Here is a 25,639-nt window from a genome sequence, read left to right as displayed (position 1 = left end):
CAGTTTTGGGGTTGAGTCTTTTGGGTTTTCCACATAAGAGCTCTGTTTTAAATATGCTAATTTTAAGATACCTAATCGACAAGCTGGCTATTGTCTAGGCAATTTCATATACAAGGCTGAATTCCAGGAAGGAGACTCAGGATGGTATTCAAATTTGGGATTCACTAACTGAAATGATATTTGAGGGTATGGGACAGTGTAAGTGAGTGTAGCTAGAGGAGAGAAGCAGTTTCAGGACTGAGTCTTAGGGCATTCAACATTCAGAGGCTGGAAAAGAAGGATACTCCAGCAAAGTAGAGTGAAGAAGAGAAGCCAGTGAAGTAGAAAGAAAACCAGGAGGGTGTGAAATACCAGAAATCACATGAGTAAAAAGCAGGGATTAATTGGCTCAACCAAACATTTCTAGGAATTTGAATGAGAATTAATAAATGGTCATTGGATTTGGATGTTTTTGGCAACCTTGAAAAGGTTGGGATCAATGGAGTGTTGGGGATGAAAGATATAGATTTAAGAAAGAATGAGAAATGAGGATGTAAAGACAGTGAGTTTAGACAACTCTTGCGATTGGCTGTAGAGGGGGGTAGAGACAGTGGGACAGGAGCTGGGGAGAGATTGCCATGGACCAACTATTTGTGTCCCCTCACCCACCCCAAATTCCTACGTGGCGATCCTAACCCTCAAGGTGAAGGTATTAGGAGGTGAGGCCTATGGAAGGTGGCTAAGCCATGAAGGAAGAGCCCTTATGAATGGGATACATGCCCTTATGAAAGAAGCCCCAGGGAGACACAGGAAAAAGATGGCATCTGTGAACTAGGAAGTGGTCTTTCACCAGACACTGAATCTGCCAGCAGCTTGCTCTTTGACTTCCCAGCCTCCAGAACGGTGAGAAACAAATAACAGAGTTTATACCACCCAGTTTATGGCATTTTATGTTATAGCAACTTGAACAGACAAAGACAAAGATGTATGTGTAAAGGAAAACTTTTTAAAGATGGAAGATGCTAGGTTTGTATGCTGATGAGAATGATCCAGGAGAGATGAGGAAATTGATGATGTAGCAAGAGAAAGAGGGTGTTTACAGGCAGTGTCCTCGAGCAAAGAGGAAGGGATAGAACTGAGTGGGAGGTTGGCCTTAAATCTGCCAATGGGAGTGTAGGTGGAAACACGGGCTTCACAGCAAGAGGGTTGGTAAATCTGGATAAGACGATGAGGAAGGTCGCTTCTCATTGACTGTTTTCTCAGTGAAATAAGAAACCAGGTTGTCCATGGAAAGCATGGCAGCTTGAGAAGAGAGCAGACAGTGTGAGCGTAGCTGGATTGTCAGGCCGTGCTGAGGTCCAACTTAAGGTTATGGCCATAAATTTAAAGTGTCATCGTTATGTGTTTTTCTCCAGCCACATTCAGTTGCTTGGGTAGAAGCTCGGGTTAGGCAGAGAAGTAGATATAATTTGGGGATTGTAAATGGCAATAAATAATATTCATCATCACCTCCTATGTTCAGATAGATGCAAAAGAGCAACCTTCATTATTCTAAAATGGATAGGAGAATGTAGCTTTAGGTATTCAGACAAGTGCTTTGGTAAATTCTCTATCCCAGACTCATCTTGTTGCTGCCAGTTTCCTTCCTTTCTTGTAGAACAGGGAGGAAGTTTTGGAAAGATGGGAGAGGGATGCCTGGGTGGCTTAGTCGGTTAAGCATCTGCCTTCGGCTCAGGTCATGATCCCAGGGTCCTGGGATCGAGTCCTGCATCGGGCTCCCTGCTCAGCATGGGAGCCTGCTTCTCTCTCTCTATCTCTCTCTCTCTCTCTCTTTCTATCGTGCGTGTGCCCACTCTCTTTCTCAAATAAATAAATAAAATCTTAAAAAAAAAAAAGAAAAGATGGGAGAGGAAGGTCTGAGGCAGGTATGCCCCTCCCATTAGATAATTCATTCCATCTTCAGCAGGAAGGAGGAAATGAGGGATGGGGAAAGGCGAACAGGCTAGCTCGGGGGTCTGCAGCTATACCTGCACTTTGGAATCACCTAAGGATATTAAAAGAAATCAATGGGTGGGTAGACTTGCAGAGAGTCCAATTTAACTGGTCTGGGGTGCCATCTGAACATCTGAACTTTTTAAAGTCCCCCTAGGTGATTTTAATGTGAGGCCAACATTCTCCCTTAACAATAAATATGATTGGAATTGCCAGACAAACATGACAGAAGCTGAAAGTGACAATGGAGTCAAGAATGCTTTTTTTTTTTAAAGTCACTATATTGATGCACCCTGGGAATTTAAAGAATCAAGTGAGAACATGAGGGGATTGGTAGCGTAGCAAAAAATAGTAGGGTCAGTGGATTATGTGGTTGTCCCTATAGGGTGGCAGAATTGTTGGGGTTGAGCTCCTGAGAAAGGCAGCTAGAATACAAGATAAAGAACAGAGAATCAAGTGGTCAAGTTGAGATTCAGACTGTGTTGCTGCCAAAATGGCAAGTTCTAGGGTATTTCTGAGCATGGGAGTCACAGGTACCATAGTCATAGAGACTAAGGCTGGATGTAGAACAAGATCATTGGAGGTATGGAGGCTGTGGCAAGAGACCGGTGTGCCGAGTGAATCATCGATGTGGATGTTGAAATGACCAATGATGACTGGAGTCATGGTGGCCATAGCAACCTGGAAGAGACTAAGCATGCAGGTCCCTGGCTCCCAGGGGCCATGAGATTCAGTAGGATCCCGGGAAGGTGGTTCTCTGTTTTGAAACTGCTTTCTTTTTCTTTTAAAAGACAGCCAACTCCATCTATGGTAGATTTGAGAAAGAGAGGATGAAAAGCAGGGAGAGATGATTGAAATGTTATCTTTAGGTATATAAAGAAAAAGATACACAATTATTTTCCAAAAGGGCTTGAATCTTCATGTTCCACTGGTAAAACAAAGGAAGGCTTATGAAATGTTAACCGGCCTTGGGCATAAACCTTAGGAAAATTCAAGTTTTTTTCTCTTCCTCCCTCTCCACATTTCAGTTGGGTGGATGAATACGGAGCATGACATGCTTGGTCTTCCATTGACCTTGAGTAGTCCAGTTCAATGGCTTCTACTCTTACTCTGCTTTTAATGTTGATGTATAACTCTGCAGGTATCATCACTTTTCATTTGCTTATTCTGCTAATTCCTCACCTCAGGACATCTTCCCCCACTTTCCCCTGCCTTTTTCCAATCTCCCAATTTGCTATGCAGCAATAATTTCCCTTTACACTATTCCTGCCGATTGCAATGCCAGATGGCTTCAGTTCTGAGTCCCCTCACCCAGCCCCCCTAGAGAACAGCTGCCATTGTCATTGCTGCGAACGCATCTCGGCTTTGAACCCATAGCTGGGACCCAAACTTGATGCTCAGCATCGGCAGGGGCTAGCACTAATGCAAGGAACCATGAAAACGGCACACACTTTTCCTTGCTGCCCTTCAGCAAAAGCCCTTAGCAAAGGCTCTTTAGCATTTTTTCAATCATCTGTGTATTGAAATCTCATTGTGGAGTTTAATTCCTTTACCACCTGACTCAGCTTTCTAGCCATGAAGTTCCTTTTGTGCCATAAACTCAATTAGAACCCTGTATTTCCATTCTGAAAACAGATGTGAAAAAACAACTGCAGGGTTGTTGCGTGCACGCACGCGCGCACACACACATCTGTAAGCTGTCTCTAGAAATCCAGGACACTCTCTTACCTACATCCACATATTTGTATTGGAATATGATCAGTCAATAAGAAAAACACAATTTGGTGGCCATGTGGACAATCTGACAGCCTTTACATCAGACTGAGGGAAGATAAAGGGATAGAATTCCTGTTAGAGGGTTTTGTTTTGTTTTTGTTTTTTTTTCAGTTATCCTATGTTGATTCCAACACTAAAATTCTGTTGCTGTGAGATTGTCTAAAAAGATCATATTTTTGAGTCCTCTGTGATGGCAGGTCAGTCATAGGCCTACAACCCCAAACAAAAGAATCCTGAATCAAATTCCATGTCGACCAATATGCATTTCAAAGGCACTGCCCATGTAGGCAGTGGGTTAGGGTTTTTGTGTTGTTTTCTTTTTCTTTCCTTTTTGGGGAGTGGGGATGGGGGAGGGACTCTCTTTCATGTTAATCTAGTTGTGCATAACCCAGGCACATTTTACCATGTAGGGAAACTTTCCCTTTTAGTGTCCTTTCCTGCCACACACTCTGGCCTCCTTTCATTCCACTCCTTCTGAAGTCAGAGCGCTCCCCGGGCGTACATTTGGGGGAGATTCCCAGGATGGTGATGTATTCTGCGTTGCTGCTGAGGAATTTACTATCCCCTCACTTGGCAGCAAATGAAAGTGGGTATTAATTTCTCAGAGTGCTGGTAGAAACGCGAGAGAGGGGCCACAAGAATGATACCCACCTAAATCTGTATATAGTGCACAGCATGCCGCTGTTTCAAAAGAGGGAGAGAAAAGACAATGACGAGAAAGAAAAGATTCTCCTGAGTTGACTTCTCTGTATTTTGCATCGTTAGGTTTTGGAGAGAGATGCGAGAGGTTCGGCCCTGAACGGAGTTAAATTATGCAGCTGTGGGGATGCCAGGTCCCTCCAGAATAGGGTGCTTCGTTTAGATTTTCTACAATGCTATTGAAGTGCTTATTTTCCTCCTGAAGAGACACAAACAGATGCAAACTTCTGTAAACACTTTAGAAATGAATTCAGTGAGTTTGGCCTCTCAGCAGTGCTCAATAGCTGACAGAAAAATGTCTAATTAGTGCAAGTGGAAATAATAGGGCCACTTGGATTCCTTCCATCCTCCTCCAAGTCTACTTTTCCAGGGAACTCAAAGGGCCTTTGTCTGGCAGGTCACCCTCTCTCGGGCTTTTGTGCTCCAATCTATTAAGAGTCGAAGGGGGAAAAATAGATTAGGCAATGTTCTCTGCTCAAATAGATGGCGTGTCCATGTGGGATGCAGAATAGGGTGTTTGCAGCATCAGTTTACAGGTGCTCGGGGAGGGATTCCTCCATTGGCGACAGCCAAAAGCAACTCGCACGTGCTGAGAAGGCCCCCTTTCAGGAACCAGCTTTCCTTCACCAACTGCCATCAAGCCCGCTCGTTTTCCTTTTTCTTTCTCCGTTTCTAGTAGCATCACTCCTCAGAGTTGCTCAAGAGAAGAAAGAGGTTAAAAGAAATTAGAGGCTTAGCAATTTTCTGAAATAAGCCTTAGAGATGTTCTACACATGATCTATTATTTCCTCTCTACTCTATTGAAAACTCCGTGGACATTTATTTCCAGAGCCTGTCTTTTCTTGCTATTTTGTCATGCAGGAGAGTAGGAATGCAGGAACTGACTTATTTTTCCTATTTTTTTTCCCCACAGAGTTCCCTGTCATTTATTAAGCACCCATCGTATGCCAGGCCCTGTGCTGAGCACTTGACTCACATTTCCTCTAATCCTATAACAGTACTGCAAATAAATACTATCCACATTTCACAGATGAAGCCATTGAAACTCGGAGAGTTTCAGTAACTTGCCATGGCAAATAAATGGCAGCTAGGAAACAAACTCAGATATCTGTGCTTTCATTTCAGACATGATACGTTTTTTTAATCTCTAGAAGTTTGATTTGGATCATTTTTACATCTCCCTCTCATGTTTGTAATTCCAACTAATTTTTTACTCTACCTTCTGGAACTGATGAAATACAGTTATAGTAACTGTCATTTTGAGGTCAGTTTCTATTGATTCATTTTTCTCTGCAATATGGGCTTTTTTTCATGCCTGGTAATTTTTGACTGGATGCCAGACATTGTAAATTTCAGCACATAGGATAGTGGGTATTTTGTGAGCCTATAAATATCCTTGGGCTTCGTTTTGGGACTCAATCAAGTTATGAAACTGATCTTTTTCAAGCTTGCTTCTAAACTTTTAGAGTGGGCCAAGAGCCACCTTATTCTAATTTTGTCTCACTGTTGAAGTGATGCCCTTCTGAATACTCTACCCCATGCCATGTGAACAACAAGATTTTCCTTCCTGGTTGGTGGAAACACAAGTCCTACATGAAGCTGGGGACTGTTTCTACTAGTCCTTTCAGGTAGTTCTTTCTCCAGCTTTGGGGTGGTGTCTTTCCATGCATGAGTTCTGCTGAAAACTTGAGGAACCCTCTTCAGAACTCTGGACTCCTTGCTTTGTGCAGCTCTCCCTGTGAACTCTGGCCACCTTGGCCTACCCAGACTCCTAGAAGCTCCATTGTCTCAAGTCAGGAAGACCACCTCACAGAAGTTTCCACTGGATTTGCAAAGTGTCTTTGCAGTTCAGTGTGAAGAATGTCTGCTGGAATAATGTCCAGCTAATCACCAAATCATCATTTGCTCTCATGGTACCAACTTTTACTAGAGAATTTCAAAACACTGAAATTAAAGGCCATCTCCTATGAGGTTTTCTTTTCTTTCCTTTCCTTTTAAGTACAGAACAAGAACACTCCTTTCAATTTTTTTTTTGTCCATTTTAGAATTTGCTCATCATAATAAAGGATATGGTTTCCTTAGAAACTGCTTGGATTCAGTGAGTGACAAGTTTAGCACTAGCTCCAAAGACCCAGCTTCCTATGCCCAGATTAGACAATGAGCAAAATCACCTTGATCAGACCATAGGGAGAAATCAGAGGAAAAGTTGACACTTAATACACCTGTGTTCCTCAAGTGTTGGCCAAGGATATGGAGAAATTGGAACTCTGTTCACTGTTGGTGGGACTGTAAAATGGTGCAACTTCTAAGGAAGACAGTCTGGAACTTCCTCAAAAAATTAAAAATAGAATTACACTATGACCCATATATTCTACTCTGGATATATAGCCACAATAATTGGAAGCAGGATCTTGAAGAGATATTTTCATGTGCATGTTCTTAGCAGCACTATTCACAATAGCCAACAGTCTGAAGCAACCCAAATGTCCATCAACAGATGAATGGATAAACAGAGTTTGGTATATACATATAATGGAATAATTCAGCCTTAAAAAGGAAGGAAATTTCATCACATGCTACAGCATGGATGAACCTTGAGGGCATTATGCTAAGTGAAATAAACCAGTCACAAAAAGACAAATGCTGTATGATTCCACTTACTTGAAGTACCTCAAATAATCAAACTCATAGAAATAGAAAGTAAAACGGCGATTACCAGGGGCTGGGTTGTGATGGGGAAAGGGGCGTTGTTGTCTAGTCAGTATAGACTTCCATATTTGCAAGATGGAAAAGTTCTGGAGACCTATTCCACAACAATATACTAAACACTACTGAACTGTACTCTTGAAAATGGTGAAGATGGTAAATTTTATGTTATGCATTGTTTACCACAATAAGAAAATTTATTTTAAAAAGATATAGACTTGGGTTCCTGCCTGACCCTGACCCTTTGGACTTTGTAAATTTGGAAACTTCAGTTTCCTTACCTTACTTGGATGTTATAGTTACTATAAATTCAAATGGGATAATGTCTGTGAATGTTTTTCATAAACTAGATGGTGCTCCAATGATGGAAACCATTTTTGTCAGAGAGGTAAGGATTGAGAATCATTTCTGGAAAATAGCCTGTCACTAAGTGTTGCATCCCAAGGAGATATATGGGTACTTGAAAACTGAAGTGGGGCACCTGCGAGACAGGAGAGCAGAACTGACCATCAAGCACACACCAAAGGGCAACCTCAAAGAGAGGGAACTCACCACGGCTTGCTGAGGACCCTGCAAGATAAGTGGTCACGAGCAGGGTGACAGCAATAGTGTTGCTCTTTCCAAACACATGTTTCAGGAAGCCTAGCAGTGGAAGAGGCTGCACGTTCTGCAAATAACTGCTGAGGTTGCAAACTAAAGGACTGTGTCATGCATACCTAGCATAGGAAGGACTCTTGACCAGAGACCAGCCTTAGTGAACAGAGCTGGGCATACATAAAACCATAAATTTTCCTTTCCACTTGAATTTACAGTTTATGAATGTCAATTGACTGACTTGTTCTCATTTTAAAATTTGACAGTTCTCAATGGAAGTTTTGAACAATTCAGTTTTAGTTTCTTTTTTTGGTTGGAAGGAACAGAGGTTCACTCAAGCAAATTCACAAAATGGGGTGCACATTATTATAAAAACATAATGGAACAATCAAGGAGGCCTGGAGCTCTAAGAATGGCACTCATGACAAGGTACATTTGGATTCGGAGCCATCATTCTTCCATCTTCAGTCTGCAGTTGCCCATTAAGTGTGACTAAGCTACATTCTATTTTCTGCTTCTTTCTACCCTGACTACCATTCTTTCTATGTTTCTTAGTTCAGATTTGAAAGTTCATTTTTTCAAGCCAGGCCACAGAGTCATGGGGCCAGGGATCAGATGAGTACTCTTAGGTTAGCTTTGAGCTGGTGGTGGGGTAGGGAAATGGAGTCAAGGAAAATAGCAAAATGCATGCCAGTTTCAAAAGCAGGAACTGTGGGCAGCGCAGTTTTCCTTAGAAAGGATTGTGGTATATTAGGCCATGATTAACGCCGGGATCTTTGAGAGGATCCAGGATTCTTTCCCTCCTGGATTCTGAGCGAACAGAAATAAATCAAGAGTTAGGCAGACAAGAGGTTAAACATTACCTCTAATTCTGATAAAGCCTAAACTGAAAGATAGAGCTTCATATTAGAGCACAGGGGATCTGCTAGCTGAACCCCAGAATTATGTAGACATCCCCATTCAGTCACAGAGATTACGAGGGCAAGCAGAACACCACATATAGGGTGGCTTTCTAGATAAGACTTGTGATACACAAGAGCAGAGTATCCTGGTTCCCTTAGACAGCTGTTCCCAAGGAAACAAAAGAGAAGAGCTAAGCCAGGCATGCCAGTTTCTTCTTCCCAAATTTACCAATCGTATTAATCGTTCCACCTCCCCTGGGGCAGAGTGGGTAAAGTGGTAGAGAGGCTAGGAGTGCTACAGGAAGTCAGCTCCCTTCACATGGAAGGAAACACCAAGAGAGAAGAGATATCCCCCCTTAATAACTGGCATCTCTATCACAATGAGAACAGTGATCAGTTTGAACAAAAGGATAAATACAAAGGCAAATGATCACTTTCGGGACTTAATAAACACAGTGATAGCTTAAAAACCTTAATGAGTTAAGAAAGTCTCCGTATGAAAATAGAAAGGTTATTGTGCTGGTTATTAGTTGGCATTACCTGATTGATGAATACCCCGTAAATATAAACGTTATGTTCTACATGCAGTGCTATAGAACAGCACACCAAAACATACATACCAAAAGTCAAATCATGTGAATAAGCACCATCAGTAGAACTCTGGAATGGGCCAGATCTAAGAGTTTAGGCCAATTTTACCTAGAGATATACAAGTGTCAAATTAAAACTCTAAAAGAACAGTTCCAGGCAGACTTTGAAAAGCAGAGGTTACTCTCTCCCGGTTTGAAAGCGTCCTCTCTTAGTTTCAATTTGTTAAAGTAAATCATGCTCAGACCAGCAACTGTAACAACACTGATTACATATTTGGTATTTACTGGCATCACTGCAAGTATCAGGTAATTGATAGCCAACTCCTGTTTTCCTAAAATAAAGTCGGTACAACATGGGACTTGAAAGTGTGAGATTTGGACCTAGACTTTCTGTGTTCAAATCTCCCCTCTTAGTCACAGGTCATGTGACATTGGGCATGTTACTTAACCTCTATGAGTCTCAGGTTTCCCACCTATAAAATGGGGGTAATTAATAGACTCTGCCTGTTAGGATTGTTGTAAAGAGTGAGTGAATTAGTACATGTAATGCACTTAGCACTGTGCCCTGCATCTAGTTTTACCCATCTAGTAAGTGTTAGTACTTAGGATTATGTGGTGAAGAAAGCAGTGCTTTGTGTGGTAACATTGTGCTAGGAAAATGAGCAATGCTTTCTTGGGCTTCATAGGTGAGCCAACATGCTCAGAAAACACTGCTTGATTTAGTTTAGCAAATGGAGAAAATACTGCTCAGTGGGAAACTCATTTATGCTGTTAGCCACATGACTTTGAATATCTTGAGTATAACACCTTGGAGATCAAAAGATGATGTTTTTCCATACAGGTTTGCCTCACTTCTCACTCTTTTTTTTTTTTTTTAAAGATTTTATTTATTTGACAGAGAGAGACAGCGAGAGAGGGAACACAAGCAGGGGGAGTGGGAGAGGGAGAAGCAGGCTTCCCGCTGAGCAGGGAGCCCGATGCGGGGCTCGATCCCAGGACCCTGAGATCATGACCTGAGCCGAAGGCAGACGCTTAACAACTGAGCCACCCAGGCGCCCCTCACTTCTCACTCTTTATGTTACACTTTCATTTCGGGCCTGTTTTCTTCTTTTTCTTGTTTTATTCATTAACTAAGTATAAGTTAAATTTAAAATGTTACCTAAAATTCTGTATTTCTTCTTAATTAAAATGTAGGCAATAAGTGAAGCAGAGCGTTATGAACTGATGTGGAACGCTCTTCAAGATGCTAAGATGACTGAAAGAACTAACCAACATAACAGTATGTCTAGTGTAATCTCATTTATGAGAGAGAAAAAGAGGTAGAGGAGAAAGGGGGGGAGAGAGCAAGGCAAGACAGGGAATCAATTAATGTCTACATATACAATAGGGTAGAAGTTTCTAGAAGGATCGCTCTGAAACCAGGATGAGGAAGAATGAGAAAGAGATTGCGGAGGAGGAGGGGAAAACATAAGGTAAAGAGTCAGGAAACTAAGGGGCACTTTTCATTTTTACCTTGTGTTGTTTGAATTTTCTAAGAACAGGAAATATGCATGTATCACTTGTATAATTTTAGAAACGTAGTGGGGAAAAGGAAATGGAAGAAAGGTTTTATCTCACAATTGATTTGGATTTTTCCTTATTTATTTTTTTTCTTTCGGTTCAGCCACCCAATAAAGTTTGTTTCTTCCTCTTGTTCTAGGTTTTGTTGTTCTTGTTTTGACTGAAAGAAAGAGTGACGAGAAGGAAGGGAAGGAGGGAGGAAGGAAGGAACAAAGAAAGGAAGGAAGGACAAAACACCTAGAAGCCTAAGCTTGGTCCCAGGGCGGCGTTCTTTTTCCGCCGGGCGCTGCTTCCGTCTGGTTCATTCTGTCCCGTGGATGTTCCTGCAGGCGTGCTTGAAAGCCTCCATCCGCGCCCGCGACTGTACCACGGCTGCAGCCATTGTGTTCTTAAGCGACCGTTTCCTGTACGGGCTCGACGTCTCCGGCAATCTCCTGCAGGTCGCCAAGGGGCTCCACAAGTTGCAGCCAGCAACGCCCATTGCCCCGCAGGTGGTGATTCGCCAAGCCCGAATCTCGGTCAACTCAGGTAGGCTTCCCTCCTGCTGGCCCCTCGCGGTCCTGCGGCCGTGCGGCCGGCCGGGGGCTCGGCTGCGCTCCGGGGCTACTTGACTTCGGCGGGGGGACGGCGGGCACCCGGGCCTGTGGGCCATCTTTTCAAGCGGCGGGCTCTCCCCGCCCCTGGCCCTCCGAGGTGCCCTTCCACCCGCCTCTTGCCAGCACAAAGGCCCTGGCATAAAGGGTTTCAGAGCCAGAAGCAGTAGAGAAAATTGTGAAAGGGTGTGGAAAATACTAATTGGAGCTTTTGTCTTCTAACAAATCTGTCCTGCTGCTTTCAAACAGGGGTATCTGAATTGCTATACTTCTGACCAAGAGCCTTTAAAAAGCAGATTAAAATTCGACTATTTTCTCTTAGTTCTCCTGTCTCCTTTCTGTAGGGCCACTTGACTATGCTAACAATAGAGCTGACAAATCCACTGAAGTAATTTGAGGGGTTTTTTCCATCACTGGGAACACCGGTACAGTACCTGATTAGGCCCTAAAGTATCCTTTTTTTTTTCCTTCTGTCACTTTGAATGAAATGAAAAATGAGGCTGACATTCTAACTTAGGATGTACTGTAGAGGGCAGTTGGAGGGAGAAAAGGCCTGCTATGTATTACAGTGAAGTTTACTTCTATAGAATTTTGGAATTATTTAAATTACTGATAACCATGAGGTTGAGAAATGTGTAGCCTGCTCTCCTCATTTCTAAGAGTGAAAGAATAAAGGACAAAAGTAGAAGGCAAATTTGCCCTTCCCAGAAACAGGACTGGCTCATTTTTTAAATTGATTTTAGCTGTTGTTATTGTTTAAGTAAGTCCGGTCTTCAAGGGGTTAAAATATCTTTACTTCATTTCCTTTGAAAAGGAACTGTACTGACTATACTAAATGGGACAATTGTTGGATGCAGAGAGGGACAGAGATAAAAGGACATGAGAGAAATGGGCTTGTGGAGGTTCACTTTTCAAAAGCCCAACTTCATTCACTTTCAAGTTCTTGCAGCTGTGCATAAATTGTGTCCGTGTTTATTACTTTCCTAGAGTAACTGCAGGGACAGAGTTGAACTTGGGAAAACTTTCTTCCTTCCGATATCCCTGACTTGGGACATTTTACAATGTTTGGAGTTTATAATATTTGGGGTATGAGGGAAACCTGACAACTAATGTTCCTTCGGATGGCATCGGATGGCGATGACGTGTGTGCACAGCATTCTGTAGGGAGAACAGAATGGTGAAGCTGGGCATGCACAGGCAGGGTTCTAACATTGGTTCTCCTCACTTAGAACTTGGAACAGAGTCCATGTGGCCTATTTTATGAGACACAGATTTGGTATAGTGCGACATGAAAATTGAGGTTAAGCAGAAGGCAGGCATGTTGATAGCTTTGTTTTACACAGCCACACTGATCTTTTCACTTGTTTGTTTTGTTGTTTCTCTCATGCTTCTCACCGTGATAACGAGTAAGCCTAGAGAGCATCATGAGCAGTATGCTCCTCTGTTGATACGTATCCTATGTCTAAGATAAAATCCTAGATCTTAGTTCCCAGCAGTTGGGTTGTCTTTTCCTCAAAGATACTACCAGAAGAGCCACAAGAAAACAAACACAGTCTCAGAGTTAAGTGAGTTTTGTGAACTTCTCCCCTCAAACAACTTTTTTTTTTTAAGATTAATTTAGAGAGAGAATGAGAGTGCACCAGTGGGAGTGGAGGGAGAGAAAAACTCAAGCAGACCCCACGCTGAGCTCAGAGCTCGATGCAGGGCTTGATCTCACAACCCTGAGATCACGACCTGAGCCGAAATCAAGTCAGACGCTCAACCGACTGTGCCACTCAGTTCCCCCACCCCCACCCCAAACAACTCTTAAGCCTCCCCATACACTGGATGTCTCAGAGAGAGAGGGGCTTAGAGCAGTGGTGGTGTCCTGGTAGAGAAGGTACCATAAGAAGGAGTCTCCATTCTCAGCATTTGGGACTCCTGGGATGGAGAAATGAGAGGACTGTATGATATTATAAGGAGTAAGGAAGAGGAATAAAGGTAATATGAAGGGACCGCACAATTCTACTGTTATCCCTTTGACTCAGCCCTTCCTGGTATCCACCCAAAACACATGCCAAAGGTCAGGGCATTCAACATGGGATTTCAGACACAATAGAGAACATCCTGGGCTTGCCCAGCTCACTCTTGCCTAAAATTAGGAGGAAAACATTTTAAGCCATAATTAGAGATAAAGGTTCAAATCTTCATTTCTTTCACATGGAGGATTAAGCAAGTATAAAATCTTCTCCTATTACATAGATATTGTGAATATTTTTTTAAGTGTGGAAACACAGAAAGTGTTCAAAGTTAAAACAGTAGTCTACTGCTCATGAGCCAGAGGGGTTTACACTTGAATATGGTCCTAGGGGAAGGGACTGTCATTTTAATCCCCATGTAGGGGCAAGAGACAGGTCCATGGGACTATGTGAGGAGTGAAATATTTGCATAAAGCGGGAATTCTCAAAGGTTTGCACAGCTATGAGAGGGGACTGAACAGCTCCACCAGCTCACCTGGAGAAGTGGCAAGGAAGCTTACTCTCTACCCAAGCTCTGGGGTAGAGGCCAAAAAAAAAAAAAATCTCCCCAAATAAATAAAAACCCCAAGACAATGCCAAATATGTGTGAGGAGTCTGAATTTACCCTACCCACAAGGGAGGTGATCCCCCCAAATAACAAAAAACTAGTTTGGGACTGACATTTTTGGGGCCCAGCAGAATATCAAGTACAAAACTATGTTCTAGAGAAACATCCACACTCCGGAGGAATAGGAATCCCACAGGAGAATAATCCTTGCTGAAGATGCCCTTGGTTAAACTGTATAAACAACAAAAGGAAATGAAACATGTGAGAGAAGAGCAGCATGTACAACAAAACACAGGAAAAATGGCCCTCCAAAACAAAATATAAAAATAGAACAACCTGAAAGACTCACATGGCTTAAAAAAATAGTACGTTTAAAGAACAGAATGCAACAGGAAAAGAAAATGAATTCACTCTTTTGAAAAAGAACTAAAGAGAATTTTCAGAAATTTAAAAATACAGGTGGCTCAGTCAGTTAAGCGGCTAACTCTTGGTTCCTGCTCAAGTCATGATCTCAGGGTCCTAGGATGGAGCCCTACATCGGGCTCCATGCTCCGCAGGATGTCTGTTAGAGAATTCTCTCCCTCTCCCTCTGCCCTACCCCCCAACTCGTGCACACATGCACTCTCTCTCTCTCTCTAAAATAAATAAATCTTCTTAAAAATATGCAGATCCTAATTCAGTGTGTATGTGGCAGGGCCTCAGATTCTGCATTTCTAACCAGCTCCCAGACAACACTGATGCTGCTGTTCTCCAGACCTCCACTGACTAGCAAAGGACTATCCATCCAGGGGCACCTGGGTGGCTCAGTCGGTTAAGTGTCCGACTCTTGATTTCGGCTCAGGTCATGATCTCAGGGTTGTGGAATCGAGCCCCAAGTGGGGCCCCTCCACTCAGCATAGAGTCTGCTTGTCCTTCTAATATTCTGCCCCTTCTCTAGCTCATGTCTACTCTCTCTCTCTCAAATGAATAAATAAATAAATAAATAAATAAATAAATAAATAAATAAATAAAACTTGAAAGAGAAAGAAAAGAAAAAAGAAAAGAAAGAAGAAAGAAAGAAAGAAAGAAAGAAAGAAAGAAAGAAAGAAAGAAAAGAAAGAAGGAAAAGAAAGGAAAGAAAGGAAAGAAAAAAGAAAAGAAAAGAAAAAAGAAAGAAAGAAAGAAAGGAGAGAAAGAAAGAAAGAAAGAAAGAAAGAAAGAAAGAAAGAAAGAAAGAAAGAAAAGAAAAGAAAAGAAAGAAAAGAAGAAAAGAAAAGAAAAGAAAAGAAACACCTGAGTGGCTCAATCAATTGTCTGCCTACTGCTCAGGTCATGATCCCTGGGTCCTGGGATCAAGCCCCACGCAAGGTTCCCTGCTCAGCCGGAAGCCTGCTTCTACCTCTCACTCTGCCCTTCCCCCCTTTGCTCATGCTCTCTTATGTGTGGGCTCACTCTCTCTCAAATAAATAAAATCTTTAAAAATAAATAAATAAATAATTTTTTAATAAAAGGACTATCCAAAGATTCTAAATATGTGCCCATCTGTTATAGGGGAGTGGTAACAGCCTTCCAATAAAGATAAATTTCCCGGGCCAGTTTCTCAGGTGTTCCAACCCCCTAACTGACCTCCTGGAAATGCATTCCTGCAGCAGATCTAACAGCAGGAGAGAAAGTGATGGAACTGGAAATTATATTTAAGGAAAATACTGAGAATGAAGCATATGGAGTTAGGTAGATGAAAATATGAAAGAGGAATTTTTAGAACTTAGAGAATAGAATGAAAAAAGCACATAAGCATGATAGGACTTCTGAGAGGACTGACTGGAATTAGAGAAAAACACGTCTTTGTGTTGAAGAGGTGGACCCAACCTTGAGCAAACTTCTTTTTTAAAAAAATCACCTAGACACAGTGTGGTGAAACTACAGAAAATCAAACAATGAGAAAATCTTAAAGGAAACAGAGAGAAAAGACAGATTATGTATATGGGGACTATATTTAGACTGACATAAAACATCTTATCAGGAACAACAGAGTCCAGAAAGCAATGGGATCTACCAAAAAAATTTGAGAGGAAATAGCTTTCAACCTAGAATTTTATACTCAGCAAAGTCACCATTCATAAGTGAGGACAAAAGAGACATTCTCAGACAAAGACTAAAAATATTTATTATTCTCAAGACATTTCTCTCCCTCTTTCTCTCTCTCTCTCACATACACATTAAAGAATGTATTTTGTTAAGTAAGAAGTTGAATCTATAAAGATGACGTAGGACATTCAAAAAGCAATGGTAGGGGCCCCTGCATGCCTCAGTCGTTAAGCATCATTAAGCATCTACCAAGCAAAAAAAAAGCAATGGCAAATAAAGAATTGGTAAATGCACAGGTCAAACTAATTAAGATAAAAATAAAAGGAAATTACCTGGTAGTATCACTTACATAATTTATCAGATGCAAAAAATTTATTATCAAATTGACCAGCATTATATTAAATTAATAAAATACATTATAGTCAAGTAAGGCTTATTCCAGATATATAAGGATGGTTAAATATTTGTTTTTTTTTAAAGATTTTATTTATTTATTTGACAGAAAGAGACACAGTGAGAGAGGGAACACAAGCAGGGGGAGCGGGAGAGGGAGAAACAGGCTTCCCGTGGAGCACGGAGCCCGATGCAGGGCTCGATCCTAGGACCCTGGGACCATGACCTGAGTTGAAGGCAGACGCTTAATGACTGAGCCACCCAGGTGCCCCAAGGATGGTTAAATATTTTAAAGTGGATTCATTCAGGGGTGCCTGGCTGGCTCAGTTGGTAGAGCATGTGACTCTTGACCTCGGGGTTATGCATTTAAACCCCCTTGTGTGTAGAGCTTACTAAATAATAATAATACTAATGTCATAACTGATTCATTCAGTTCACCTCATGGATAGAATAAACAAGAAAACTATGTGTTCACCTAAATTGATGTGAGAAGGATTTTTTAAAATTTTCTACCCATTTAGGTTAAAAATACAAAGTAAGGTTAGAGATGGTCTTGGTCAGGTTCCAGTCAGGAGACAGAAACAACACAGTAATTTGAACAAGGAGAGTTTAATATAAAGAGTTATTAACTATGTCAGGGGATTAATGAGGGATTACTAATAAGTAGTATTAGTAGAAAAGAAAGTAGAAAAGATTAGTAGAAAAGAAAACTCTAAAGAATACAGGATAAGCAGTTATAAAGATCAGCCACCATCCCTTGTACTGAGATAGAGCAAATAAGAAAAATTTCTCAACCCCACAGGCAGGCACACCAGGACTGCGATCCAGACCTTGTTGGAGAAGGCACTGCCATGGCTCACAGGATGGCAGAGAAGTCAAGGAGGCTCCATGCCAGCAGAACTCACTGGAAATCCACCTTCTTGGGTGCTGGGGGAAGCCATCCACAGAAAGGTGCCTTGGAACTCACCACAAAGCTGCCTTTGTGGAATGCCAGGAGGACACATTCCTGGGGACGTCACTCCCTGGCAGCACTCCACTGTGAAGTCACCTGAGAGGATGCTGCAGGAAAGCTGCCGGCCGCTCGGTGCTGCTGACCTCTGCACACTGAGCCAAGTGCTGGGGAAGCCACCTGTGTTGGAGGAGGAAGGCACAGGAGAAGCCAGGAACGCTGCAGGAGGCAGGCACTGGAGAAGCTACATGCACTGCGGGAGCCTGGCAAGAATTGCACACTAAATCAGGAAGAGAAGCAGCCTCCCTTGCAGTGTCTGTCCACACCCTTTAATGACAAAGCTGGCAAAGGAGAAATATTTACAAGGTCCATTCCCATTATTGCAAAGCAGGCAATGAAGGGTGAATTTTGTGCTGAAAGGCAATAAGCTGATAGCTGCACAAGAGGAGACTTCTTAACCTGATAAAAGGAAGCAATCAAAAACCTTGGCAAAATTACTGATGAAAAACTAGAAATATTCCTTTTAAAATCAAGTAAAGAAAAAAAATGTATCTTGTTATCACCTCTATTTGATACTGACCTGGAAGTCCTCCCAGTGCAATGAAAAAAGAGAAAGAAATAAGAGATATAAAGATTAGAAATGAATAAACACAATTATCAGGATTTGTAGATAGTACGATTGCCCACATTGAAAACTTCAAAAATTATACAGAGTATTAGAATTAAGACATTCAGCAAGTTTGGTGAATACAAATCAATATATTTTAAAAATACCCATCCTTAGATATCAGCAAAACCTAATTAGAGGGGTGCCTGGGTGGCTCAGTTGGTTAGGCGTCCAACTCTTGATTTCAGCTCAGGTTGTAATCTCAGGGTCCTGGAATCAAGCCCCATGTGAGGGCTCCTCACTCAGTGGGAAGTCAGCTGGAGATTCTCTCTCTCCCTCTATGCCTTCCCCTGCTCATGTGCATGCTCTCTCTCTCTCTCTCAAATAATCTTTTTAAAAAACCTAATTAGAAAATATAACTTTTAAAAAGAAAGATACCTTTGGTAAAATTCATTTACACAAGTATTTCATGTTATTGCTCTCTTTCTAAACACATTGGTATGAATAAATTTTAATCAGACAATAAGTCATGATTTCAGAATATGCTTTTTTTTCTTTCCTTCCCTCATTTCTTTCCTTCCCTCTTTTCTTTTTTCTTTCTTTCTTTCTTTCTTTCTTTCTTTCTTTCTTTCTTTCTTTCTTTTCTTTCTTTCTCTTTCTTTCTTTCTTTCTTTCCTTTTCTTTTTTCTTTTCTTTCTTTCATAGTCTTGTTCACAGAAAGAAGACATAATGTTTTACAAGGGTTGCCTTTACTTCTCAAGCCTTATTCTATATGAATGAATGTATATGTGTATGTGTATGTGTGTATGTGTGTAAATCTAATTGCCATTTCAGACACTGTACAACTTCCCACCTTACCAATTCCTGGAAATGTCATCTTTTCTGTTCACTTTTGTGGATGATGTAGTTATTGATTTTAAATTTTATTTTTATTTTTTTAAAGATGTATTTATTTATTTGAAAGAGAGAGTGGGGGGAGGGGCAGAGGGAGAGGGAGAATCTCAAGCAGACTCCCTGCTGAACAGGGAGACTGACGCGGGGCTCGATCTCACGACCCTGAGATCATGACCTGAGCCGAAATCAAGAGTCCATCACCTAACCGACAGCCAACCAGGTGTCCCTGACTTTAAATTTTAAAATAGAATGTTTCCAAGAGAGGTTATGTTCCCTCTTATAATGTGTTAATCTTAAAGCATAAACTTATTAGTAGTACTGAAGGCAAATGTTCAGAACTAATTGTGTAGCATTTGGTTGCTTCTTTTCAGGGAAACTTTTAAAAGCAGAGTATATCCTGAGCAGTCTAATAAGCAACAACGGAGCAACAGGTAAGGTGCTTTCATATCTTCACAAAGACCTTCACCTGCAGTCCCTACTGGAGTTCTAGTTTAAAAGCAACTGAATGACCTAATAGTTACTGGACACTAGACGTCTCCAGATCTACCTGGAATTTGGGTAGCAAATCATTTAAATCTTCAGATATCTTGTCTGAATTTCTGGGCATTAAAGTCAACAAGTTTCCCAGTAAGTTGAATACAACCTCCAGTAGACTTTTAGTCCCAGTGTGCTTGGATCCAAGGTTCCCAAGCTCCTTGAACCTTATTGACATTTCCAGTGGGGAGGCAGTTTGGAATACAGATATTGACCATACACCCCTCATTTGTGGCCACCATCACTAACCTATGGTATGCACACTTCCCATCTTCCACACCACGCACACACACACACACACACACACACACTGGGATTAAAAGCTGGGGAGAAAACAGAGAAGGTGATGCGGCACAGAATCAAGAGGGTGTAATAATGAATTTGACTCTATTTTTGGTGTTTGCTGACAATTTTAAGGCCCCAGCCTTCTCCCACCCCCCATTGTCCCAGGCTGGGGGAGGGGGTTGTTTTTTGGTTTGTTTTAAACCTACTCATCAGTAAACCGAGTGTAGCTTGTGGGAGACTTTACCCCAGCCCCACACCCTAATCACAGTAAAAACCAAAGCCACTCACCACTCTTCACTCACGTCAGATGGACCGGCTTGGGTGCCTGCCTGCTCTCCTCAGAAAGGCTCCTTATGAGAGTACTAAATCTTTTCATGCCTTCTTGGTGTGCGTGTGCATTCATCAGTCTCAACTTCCAAACTAATTTTGGGTGGACTGGAAGGAGGAGCTGGTCTCCTCAGGAACCAGAGGGAAGTGGATCCCCGGCAGAGGTAACAGCAAGTGCAGATGCCATGCAGCAAGAGACAGCTCCCATGATAAGGAACGCAAACGAAGTCAGTGTGGCAGGACATAGTCAGTTGAGAGAGGTGGAGACCAGACAGGAATTCATGTCTGTGAAGCCTTGTAGGTTACAGCAAGGAGGTGGAACCTTTCCCTAAATGTAGAGAAAAGATCATCTCTCTAATCTGGATCACATGTGCTCATGAAGGCATGAAATGGTTTCATTTCACCAGTCTATTTTCTTGATAATTCAAAGCTAAAGCCACTTTGCTTTTTTCCCCTTTTGTTGTAGGTACCTGGCTGTACAGAAATGAAAGCGACAAGGTCCTGGTGCAGTCAGTCTGCATACAGATCAGAGGGCAAATTCTGCAAAAGCTAGGTACGGTCATCAGACATTCAGCCTCTCAGGGCTCATTTACAAAGTCTGGCTGTGAGATTTTACCATGGAATTTTCTATTTGCGTCTGGTTACAATTGCTAATCCCCACTTCGCTGAGTTTCCTCACCAAAAAAAAAAATGACATTTAAGATCCCAGGAGTGTTATGAACATTAATAGAACAAAATATTTTATGTTGAGCTTTGTTAAAGAAATACACGGTTGTATAGTTTGATGCTAACCTTAGGGTTCTCGGTATTATTTCTGGAGTCTGACTTTCAGTTCTACAGGACTCCATGTGCTAGAGTGACACCTTATTCTACACCACCCTGACATCTTACCCATTCATTCCTCAGAGGGCATTCCTGAGTTTGTCAAGCAAAACTTATAGAATGCTAGCTGTGCTTTAAAGTGCATGGCCCCGCCCAAGCTGTTTATAGCCCAGCAAGCCTGAGTGCTCTACCAGCAGTCCAGGAGAGGGCTTCTAGCACTGTCCCCACAGACAGGCCAACCTGAACATGGGGGTTGGGGGGTTGGTCCCAAGGAGGGGTCCTGAGGAGGGAGGGAAACAGGGCAGAGCCTCTGCTGTAGGCTGGAGGGAGGAGGGAGGGAGATATGCTGGGAGGCAGGAAGGAGGCCCCTGGGGGCTGGGGGGCGGGGCCGCGGGCTTATTAGCCTATCCCCAAGCCCTTTCCTCACCTGAAGGCGGAAAACTTTAAAAAACAACAAAAAGGAAGAATAAAAAGGAGCTGCAGGTGCCCAAATAAATAAATATGCAAACTAAAGTGTTTGAAAATTTTTAACATAGAATGGTAATTAGTATTCTTGTAAATAATGGAGTTGGTTTTATACACACACACACACACACACACACACACACACACACACACACACACACACACACACACATATAATTCTTACTGTTTCTCTGTGAAAGGGAAGAATTAAACCAACTGGAAAAATAGGTTGCTGTTTTTCCAGCAGATTGTTATCTGCTGATTGCTGTCAATATAATTCAGCCCGAAATTTTCCTAACAGGAGCCAATGAATCTTTTTTCTGTATTAGTTCTCAAAGGTATTTTCTAACACAATACACAGATACTAGCAGTTTGTGCCGTCTCTCCCTCTTTTTCCAGGGATGTGGTATGAAGCAGCAGAGCTAATCTGGACCTCCATCATAGGATATCTGACACTTCCTCAGCCAGATAGAAAGGTGATGTATCTAGTGCTTTTTTTCTCCTTTCCTACATTTGTCTTGAGATGAGTATCTCAGTGTATCATTTATCAAGTTTATTAGTTCTATGTTTATCGATTCTGCATGGGCACAGGGCCAGAAACGTTTGGGAACTTCTTCTTGTGTCTTGCCCTGTCCCCACTCACAGCTGGACTCCTGGCATGTATTTAGTGTTTCTGCATTCATGTCTAAGTATCTATTTATATGTATATTTCTATCTATTTACATATTTATATCTATTTATGTATTTATTTCTAAATATACATTTACTTATATAATATAAACATTATATATTTATTTCCATTCATCTATTTGATTATAGATTTAGCCTTTACCTGATTCCACAGCAAAGTTGAGATGGCCAAGTTGCTGAGATGTAAGATCATTTTTCTCCAACTAATTGTTTCTGGGGCATCTTTATCCAAGAAATCAAGAGGCAACATCTGCTTTCCTACTTGATGTTTTCATGCTCTGTGCCTCTGTGGGAATATTCTCCTTGTTAACTGGAACACCGGGTTATCTCATTTCCCTGAGCTGTATCAGCAGTCCCATTGCCTACAATCCGTTGATGACACAGACAGAATGGGACACAAGGACTCTTGCTGGAGCCAATTCTTTATGCCTAGCAGGATGGAGAAGTTAGTGTTGACAGTCCAGTAAAGCCCAACTAAGAAATAGTTGCGTTTACATTAGGTCTGTGTCCTCAGGATGTGATGATTCAAGCCCTGTGGCACCCAGTTTAGAAGTATTTCCACTGTCAAAATAACAATCACAGTAAGAATAAGAAGAGCAGCCGCAGAGATAGTTCATATGGAGGACTGATCTTTGCCTTTAGGCCTTGAGATGAGAGCGGTAATTGACCATGAATTCCTAATCTGTGTTCTGTTTGTTTGTTTCTTACAGGGTATTTCCACATCACTAGGTATACTGGCAGACATCTTTGTTTCCATGAGCAAAAAAGATTATGAAAAGTTTAAAAACAATCCACAAATTAACTTGGTAATTATCACATGTCAAAACCATGGTGCAGGTGGCATCACCTCACAAAACCGCCAGCATTTTTGGTGATTGGTGCATCAATCTCATTCTCTCTCCAGGAGTCAGGGAGCACAAGTGTCTCCCCTCTTCGAGTCACGTGAACAATCCTGGGGACAATTCCTATGGTGTTCTATTTAGCTGTATTATCTTAGCACCTAGCACAGTACCAGACATACAAGGGTACTAAAAAAAATGACAAGTGAATGAATGAATATCATCGAGGTGATCAGTGCTTTGAATCCCACTGATTTCCTTTCAAATCATCAAAAATTCCGTTTCCACACTTGGGCTACCTCAGTGATAAGGTAAAGGGGTAACAATTTTAAAGATTTTATTTTGTTGGGGCGCCTGGGTGGCTCAGTCGTTAAGCGTCTGCCTTGGGCTCAGGTCATGATCCCAGGGTCGTGGGATTGAGCCCCGCACCACCTCCCTGCTCCGCGGGAAGCCTGCTTCTCCCTCTCCCACTCCCCTTGCTTGTGTTCCCTCTCTCGCTGTGTCTCTCTCTGTCAAATAAATGAATAAATAAATCTTTAAAAAAAAAAAGATTTTATTTTGTTAAGTAAGCTCTACACCCAATGTGGGGCTGGAAATTACAACCCTGAGATCAAGAGTTGCGTGCTCTACTGACCGAGCCAGCCAGGTGCCCCAAAGGGGTAACAATTTTAAAACTTTAATTACCTCTCTGTTCAAATCAGAGTATCAGTCACTTGTCTAAGTTCTCATTACTAATATTTATGCATTCCTTTACAACTCAATATATAGGAGCCACATAAAACCCTATGAGGTAGGTAGAGCAAAAGGTATTGTTCCCATTTAAGAGAAAAATAAACTGAGGTCCAGAGAAACTAAGTGAGCTCTATAGTTTGCACACCCAGTAAGAAAGAATACTAAGAGCAGAACCCAGATCTCTGACCAGTCTAGAGCATTAGCATAGACATCAAACTGCTCTCCTGCACTGCACTGGTATTGAAAGGCTTAATATTATCATGAAGATTGCCATTTTTATTAAATACTAAAGTGACAATGGTAACCGTATTTAATAGTAATTACTTAGCATAAGAACACATGCAGCTTGCTGCTGGCAATCTGAGTCTTAGCAAAATGTTGCTTTTGCTATCTGACCAACACACAAGAAAAGGGTTATAGCCCTTGTTCAGTGAAGTTGTCTTTGATGATTGTTTAAAATTATAAACTGCCAGGGTGCCTGGCTGAGCATGGGACTCTTGATCTCAGGGTCTGAGTTCAAGCCCCACATTGGGTGTAGAGCTTACTTTAAAAAAAAAAAAAAGATTAAATTTTTAAAAATTGCAAACTGAACTGCCTCCCCATCCTGAACCTCCTTGTGACCCCTTCCTGCTTTATTTTTCTCTGGAACACTTAGCACCATGTCAGATACTATGCATTCTACTCATTTTGTGTATTGACTGATCCCCTCCCATCAATAGGAAATAAGCCTATTGTAGGCTCACTGTCTGTTATCTCCTTCATATCTAGAACAGTATTTCTAGGATGAATGAATGGGTCTTAATTGCTGTGAAATCATACATTTAAAGGCTCTTTGCCAAGAACAGTGCAGAAATCATCAGCTAATCTGGCTGCAAGTTCACAGAGTTTCTGTGAACAAAGACTTGCATGATCCTCCAGAGAAACTTGTGTCAATTATTTTGTATAGGCAGGCATTGTGAATTTTTGCACACATTAGGCCCTCTCTGGGGAGGGACGGGGTTTGTGACAGGATTGTGTATGGGTGCTGGGGGAAAGGACACTCAACACCCTAGGGTCTTTTGAGCCACTTAACTCTTTTTCTTTCTTTCTTTCTTTCTTTCTTTCTTTCTTTCTTTCTTTCTTTCTTTCTTTCTTTCTTTCTTTCTTTCCTTCTTTCTTTCTTTCCTTCTTTCTTTCTTTCTTTCTCTTTCTTTCTTTCTTTCTTTCTTTCTTTCTTTCTTCCTTCCTTCCTTCCTTCCTTCCTTCCTTCCTTCCTTCCTTCCTTCCTTTCTTTCTTTCTTTCTTTCTTTCTTTCTTTCTTTCTTTCTTTCTTTCTTTCTTTCTTTCTTTCTTTAAGATTTTATTTACTTATTTGACACACAGAGAGAGATAGAGAGCACAAGCAGGGGGAGCAGCAGGCAGGCAGAGGGAGAGGAGGAAGCAGGCTCTCTGCTGAGCAGGGAGCCCGATATAGGGCTCGATCCCAGGACCCTGGGATCATGACCTGAGCCGAAGGCAGTCGCTTAACCAACTGAGCCACCCAGGCACCCCCGAGCCACTTAACTCTTTCTTGGCACTGTTCTGAAATAGTTGTGATGAGGGGCAGAAGGTCCCTCAGAATCCTGAAAGAAAAGCAAAGGAATTTCATAGCCTGACTTTTGCTAATGGATAAATAATTGTCAGTACAACACTTGGCCTCCTGTTTTTTCACAGGGTTTGCTGAAGGAGTTTGACCACCATTTGCTCTCAGCTGCGGAAGCCTGCAAACTGGCAACTGCCTTCAGCCCCTACACGCCCCTCTTTGTGCTCTCGGCTGTGGTAAGCAGGGGGCAGTGAGGGAAGTAACCAGTGAGAGGGAAAGGTCTAACCTAAAGTGGGCTTTGTGCACATCATTAGATAATTGTGATCAGGCCTTATATATGGAAAGGTTTTATCAATCAGAGTAGTGACATCCTAGTGGAAGATAATTAATTCAGCCTGAGGGTATAATGTCGTCCGCCTCAGACCAATGGTCCCCAAGCACATCAGAACTGCCCAAAGAGTCTTTGCAAAATGTACATTCCTGGTCCATGCTAGGTCCACTAAATGCAAATCTCTGGG

General features: G+C 41.9%; 1 protein-coding gene across 11 annotated transcripts in view; it reads left to right on the top strand.

The window, feature by feature from the left end:
* Positions 1-25,639, top strand: part of ALPK1 (alpha kinase 1) — a 117,765-nt gene that overhangs the window by 78,468 nt on the left and 13,658 nt on the right. For 5 of the 11 annotated variants that reach the window (XM_028121271.2, XM_028121273.2, XM_028121269.2 and 2 more), the window contains 6 exons: positions 11,128-11,326; positions 19,238-19,297; positions 20,479-20,565; positions 21,699-21,775; positions 22,700-22,795; positions 25,253-25,357. In XM_028121271.2, coding sequence (XP_027977072.2) covers positions 11,128-11,326; positions 19,238-19,297; positions 20,479-20,565; positions 21,699-21,775; positions 22,700-22,795; positions 25,253-25,357 — 624 coding nt within the window. Of the gene's footprint in view, positions 1-10,937; positions 11,327-17,610; positions 17,732-19,237; positions 19,298-20,478; positions 20,566-21,698; positions 21,776-22,123; positions 22,173-22,699; positions 22,796-25,252; positions 25,358-25,639 lie in introns of those variants that run through there. The other 6 variants (XM_028121276.2, XM_028121275.2, XM_028121277.2 and 3 more) reach the window with 4 other exon arrangements.

Source organism: Eumetopias jubatus, unplaced genomic scaffold (assembly GCF_037043125.1).
Source record: "Eumetopias jubatus isolate StellerSeaLion01/CBP00866 unplaced genomic scaffold, mEumJub1_p1.0 scaffold_2, whole genome shotgun sequence".
Lineage (NCBI taxonomy): Eukaryota > Metazoa > Chordata > Mammalia > Carnivora > Otariidae > Eumetopias > Eumetopias jubatus.
The sequence above is the reverse complement of the archived record's forward strand: the minus strand, read 5'-3'. Positions and strand labels throughout refer to the sequence as shown.